This window comes from Wolffia australiana, chromosome 6 (genome assembly GCF_029677425.1).
Source record: "Wolffia australiana isolate 7733 chromosome 6, ASM2967742v1".
In the NCBI taxonomy this organism is placed as follows: domain Eukaryota; kingdom Viridiplantae; phylum Streptophyta; class Magnoliopsida; order Alismatales; family Araceae; genus Wolffia; species Wolffia australiana.
Window position 1 is genome coordinate 19756889 of NC_135840.1, and position 5612 is coordinate 19762500.

The window sequence follows — 5612 nt, forward strand, 5'->3', positions numbered from 1 at the left end:
GTCGCCGGACCCGGAAAGGCATCTAGAACTATCGACCATTGAAGAGTCAAGAAAGAACTCGCAAACAGGCCAGGATAGGCCTGCAAATCTCAATGCCAAACCTCTCCCGAGCAAAGCGAAGTCGAAGAACAGAGCACAATCAGAGATGAACAATTACTTCTTCTTCTTCTTCGTGCTCTACTTGGGCGTGGTCTGCGACGCGAGGGACGTGCTGAGACAGGGGGAAGCGCTGAGAGAAGGGGAAACGCTAATCTCAGAGAACCTGGTCTTCGAGCTCGGCTTCTTCTCCCCCAATTCTTCCTCGGCCAAGTACGTGGGGATATGGTACTACGGGCTGCCCAACACGGACGTGATCTGGGTCGCGAACCGGGATCAACCCATCTCCGGTCCGAGCCCGGCTCTGACCTTCTCCGACGACGGCAATCTCGTTATCCTCTCCGCCGTGGCTTACCGCGTGACCAACGCCAGCTCTACCGCGTCGGGCAACTCCACAGTCCGCTTGCTCAACACGGGCAACCTGGTCTTGACCGCCGGCTCGGGGGAGAACCCGCTCTGGAGCTGGTTCGACGCGCCGACCGACACGTTCGTGGCGGGGATGAAGCTCACGGCCGACGTCCGCGCCGGGCGGAGCCTTCTGCTGCGGTCGTGGCGGACCCCGGCCGACCCGTCGGAGGGGGAGTTCCGAGCCGGGCTCGACCCGCTCGGGTCCGGGCAGGTGTTCATCTGGCGCGGACCGGAGATGAAGCCGCACTGGCGGTCCGGGCAGTGGAACGGGCGCGCGTTCATCTCCATCGCCGTGCGGCCGCTCAGCTACTACGGCTTCAGCCTGACGTATAACGAAGGCGGGGTGATGTCCTTGACCTTTGCGGAGTTCAACGGGTCGCTGTTCCGTTTCGTGCTGCGCAGCGAGGGCGTGCTGAGCGTCTCGCAGAAGGTGAGGGGAACGGGGAGGTGGATGACGGCGTTCACGTTCCCGGGGGGGGATTGCGAGTTTTATAACAGGTGCGGGGATAACGCGGTGTGCGGGAAGGGCGGGGTTTGCGAGTGTTTGAGGGGGTTCGAGGCGAGGGAAGGAGGGGGGTGTCGGAGGAGGGCGGAGCTGGGCTGTGGAGGGGAGGAGAGCGGGTTTGTGGAGGTGGGGGGAGTGAATTTGCCGGATAAGTCGAGGTGGGAGACGAACGCGGCGGGGAAGGAGGCCTGCGAGATGGCGTGTAGGGGAAACTGTTCGTGCTGGGCCTTCGCCTACACGAGCCAGATCGGGTGTTATCTCTGGTTCGAGCCGCTTGTGGACTTGTACGAGCTCGCCGGCAGCACGTACAGCATCCATGTCAGGGTCGCCGCCTCGGATCTCCGTGAGTCGTTTTCTTCTTCTTCTTCTTCTTCTGATTCTTCTTATTTCTTCTTCTAATCATCATCATCATCATTGTTCTTCTTCTTCATCTAATTATCATTATTATCGTCATCATTTTTCTTCTTCTTCCTTCATCCTATTATCATCGTTATCGTCATCATTCTTCTTCTTCTCCCTTCATCCAATTATCATAATCATTCTTCTTCTTCTCCCTTCAGGGTCGCCGCCTCGGATCTCCGTGTGTCGTTTTCTTCTTCTTCTGACTCTTCTTATTTCTTCTTCTAATCATCATCATAATCATCATCAGCGTTCCTCTTCTTCTTCTTCGTCTTCTTCTTCATCTAATTATCATCATTATCGCCATCATTCTTCTTCTTCTCCCTTCATCTAATTATCGTCAGTATCGTCATCATCATCATTCATCTTCTTCTTCTTCCTTAAATCATCATAATCATCATCATCGTCGTCGTCATCATTCTTCTTCTTCTTCATCATCATCTAATCATCGACAGCGTCATCATCATTATCATTCCTCTTCTTCTAATCATCCTCATCATCAGCATCATAGTTCTTCTTCTTCTTCTTCGTGTGCATTTTTCTATATTTTTTACGGGACGGAATAAGAGATTTGGGAGTTGAGGAATATTGAATGGAGAGATGGGTTGTGACAGCGGCAGAGGCTCGGGATAGGAGATGGATCGTCGTCCTCTGCGTTTCTGTAGCGGTCGGTGTCGTGTTATTGCTCTTGCTCGGCCTCTCGTGGTACCAGCGAACAAGAGTCAAAGGTAATTGTAATTTATTATAGCCCCACAGCCTCTCTAGATCTCTCTCCTTCAATCGACTCTCTCTCTCTCTCTCTCTCTCTCTCTCTCTCTCGATCTACTTTTTCTTTCTCTCTGTAACTCTCTTTCCCTATTTATCCCTTTTTTTCTCTTTTTCTCTCTCTCTCTCCCTTTCTTTTTCCCTCTCTCTCAATATTTTTCTCTTTCTGCTCTCTCTCTCTCTCTTGATTTATCTCTCTTTTTCTCAATATGCTTTCTTTCTCTTTTTCTTTCTTTCACTATCTACGTTTTTCTTTCTTTCTTTCTGCCACTCTCTTTCTCTATCTATCCCGTTTTCTCTCTCACTTTCTTTATAAACCTTCCTCTCCCTCCCTCTCTCAGAAACACGCTCTCTCTTTCTCTATCTACCTCTGTCTATCTCACACGCTCTCCCACTTTTTTTTTTACCTACCTCTCTTTTTCTTTCTCAATATACATCTTTCTTTCTCTTCTCCTTCCGAGCTTCCCCTCTTTATCTCTCTCCTTCAAGTTTAACATGTTTCTTTATCTCTCACTCTCTCTCCAGCTATCTCTCTTACCCTCATTATCTTTATCTATTTACCTCTGTTTTCCCCCTTTCTTATACCATCTTTCCCCGTCTACCTCTCTCTCACTCTCTTTATATACCTCTCTTTCTATCTCCCTATCTTTCTCTCTCTCTCTCTCTCTCTCTCTCTCTCTCTTTGTCTATCCTCCTTTTTTTCTCTCTCTCTCACTAACTCTCTTTCTCTATCTTCTTCTCTCTCTCTGTCTATCCACCTTTCTCTCTCTCTCTCTGTCACTCACTCTCTTTCTCTACTAACCTCTTTCTCCCTATCTCTCTCTCACTCTCTTTCTCTATCTACCTATCTTCCTATCTCTCAGTATTTTTTATCTACCACTCTCTCTCTGTCTTTTTCTATCCATCTACTACTCTCCTCTCTCTCTCTCTCTCCCTATCTATCTTTCTATCTCTCTCCTTTTCTGCCTCTCTCTCTCTCTCTCCCAATCTATCATCCTACCTCTCACTTTGTCTTTCTTTTCCTATCTATCTACCAACTTCCCTATTTCTCTATGCATTTGCTCATTTCTCTCTCTTACTGAGTAATTACTGTTGTCTCTACAGAATGGTGGAGAAAGAGTTGGAAGAGAGGGATGCGGCGGCCGCGGTTGTTGAGCGATAGGAAGACAGATACGGAGACCGGAAGCAACGCCGTATTCGAAATGGACAGCCCAAGCGGTGGGAAGAGCGCTGAGCTCCCTTTATTCACCTTCCAATGCATCTCCAAGGCCACCGCCGATTTCTCCAAAGAGAACAAGCTCGGTGAAGGCGGGTTTGGACTTGTCTACAAGGTTTATCTCTCTCTCTCTCTTAATGTATAAATATCCATCTATATCTGTCGATCTATCAGTGTTTCTTTCCATCTCTCTCTCTCTCTCTCTCTCTCTCTCTCTCTCTTTCTCTCTCTTTTCCATTTTCTCTCTCTCGCTAATATAGAATCTATATCTCTCTCTCTCCCCCGTATCCAACTCTCCTTTTCTCTATATACCTTTCTCTCTACTCTCCATCTATCTATCTCTCTCTCTCTCTTCTCCATTTTCCCTCTCTCTCTCTCTCCAGCAGAGTATCTACATATCTATTCATTCATCTATCTATCTTTCTGCAACTTACTCATCTATCTACCTACCTATCTATCCACCAATTATCTATCCATCTTTCTATTTATCCATCTATTCATCAATTCATCCATCCATCTGTCTATCTTTCTATCTATCCACCAATTCATCAATTCATCCATTAATCTGTCTATCTTTCTATCAATCCACCGATTCATCTATCCATCTGTCCATCTTTCTATCAATCCACCGATTCATCCATCCATCTGTCCATCTTTCTATCAATCCACCAATTCATCGATTCATCCATCCATCTGTCCATCTTTCTATCAATCCACCAATTCATCGATTCATCCATCCATCTGTCCATCTTTCTATCAATCCACCAATTCATCCCTCCATCTGTCCATCTTTCTACCAATCCACTAATCCACCAATTCATCCATCCATCTGTTCATCTTTCTTCAATCCACCAATCCACCAATTCATCTATTCATCCATCCATCTGTTCATCTTTCTATCAATCCACCAATCCCCCAATCCACCAATTCATCTATTGATCCATCCATCTGTCCATCTTTCTATCAATCCACCAATCCACCAATCCACCAGTCCACCAATTCATCTATTCATCTGTCCATCTGTCCATCTTTCTATCAATCCACCAATCCACCAATTCATCAATTCATCCATCCATCTGTCCATCTTTCTATCAATCCACCAATTCATCCATCCATCTGTCCATCTTTACATTAATTTATCCATCTATCCATGTCTAGACGAAAGAGAGACAACATCAAAGCGGTCTTTGCAGGGGAAGCTACCGGACGGAAGAGAAGTGGCAGTGAAAAGGCTTTCAGAGTCATCTGGGCAAGGAGGCGAAGAGTTCAAGAACGAGGTGAGGCTGATCGCCAAGCTTCAACACAGGAATCTTGTTCGCCTGCTCGGGTGCTGCGTGCAAGGAGACGAGAAGATCGTCATCTATGAGTATCTCCCCAACAGGAGCTTGGACTCCTTCATCTTCGGTCAGTCCCGAACAATCGACAAAATTTAGGGTTTTTTCTCTTCTTCTCATAGATTATCGAGCTGAACGTTAGATGGTGAAGAACAGATCCTTCGGCGGCTCCTCAGCTGGACTGGAAGATGCGATTTGGAATTATCGAAGGCATCGCGCGGGGGCTACTCTACCTCCATAGAGACTCACGGTTGAGAATAATCCACAGAGATCTAAAGGCGAGCAATATTCTTTTGGACGAGGAGATGAACCCTAAAATCTCCGATTTTGGAATGGCGAGGATCTTCGGCGGTAACCAGAACCAGGCCAATACGCTCCGGGTCGTGGGCACATTGTGAGTCCTTCTAATCGTTATCATCATCGTCATCGTCATCATCGTTATCATCATCATTCTTCTTCTAATCATCATCATCATCATTCTTCTTCTTTTTCTTCTGTTAACCACCACCACTATCATCATCATCATCATCATCATCGTCACTCTACTTCTTCTTCTTCTTCTTCTTTAAATCGTCATCATCATCGTCACTCTACTTCTTTTACTCATCATCATCACCGTCACTCTACTTCTTCTTCTTTTAATTATCATCATCATCATCGTCACTCTACTTCTTCTTATTCTTTTAATCATCATTATCATCATATCATTCTTCTTCTTCTTCTTCTTCTGCTAATCATCATCATCCTCTTCTTGTTCTTTTCACCATCATCCTCCTTCTCTGCGATTTTGCATGGAAATCGTCGGCTGAGGTTTTCACCGCTTTCGTATGGCCAAACAGCGGGTACATGTCGCCGGAGTACGCCATGGAAGGGCTCTTCTCGATCAAGT

The 5612-nt window shown here is 46.5% G+C and overlaps 1 protein-coding gene across 1 annotated transcript in view; it reads left to right on the forward strand.

Annotated features, from left to right (window-relative positions):
- Window positions 1–5612, forward strand: part of LOC144704121 (G-type lectin S-receptor-like serine/threonine-protein kinase B120) — a 6305-nt gene continuing 693 nt past the window's right edge. Inside the window, exons 1-6 of the mRNA XM_078576369.1 lie at window positions 1–1352; window positions 2023–2136; window positions 3278–3504; window positions 4583–4793; window positions 4880–5117; window positions 5563–5612. The exon at window positions 5563–5612 is cut by the window's right edge and continues 98 nt beyond it. Coding sequence (XP_078432495.1) covers window positions 146–1352; window positions 2023–2136; window positions 3278–3504; window positions 4583–4793; window positions 4880–5117; window positions 5563–5612 — 2047 coding nt within the window. The 5' untranslated portion in view covers window positions 1–145. The remainder of the gene's footprint in view (window positions 1353–2022; window positions 2137–3277; window positions 3505–4582; window positions 4794–4879; window positions 5118–5562) is intronic.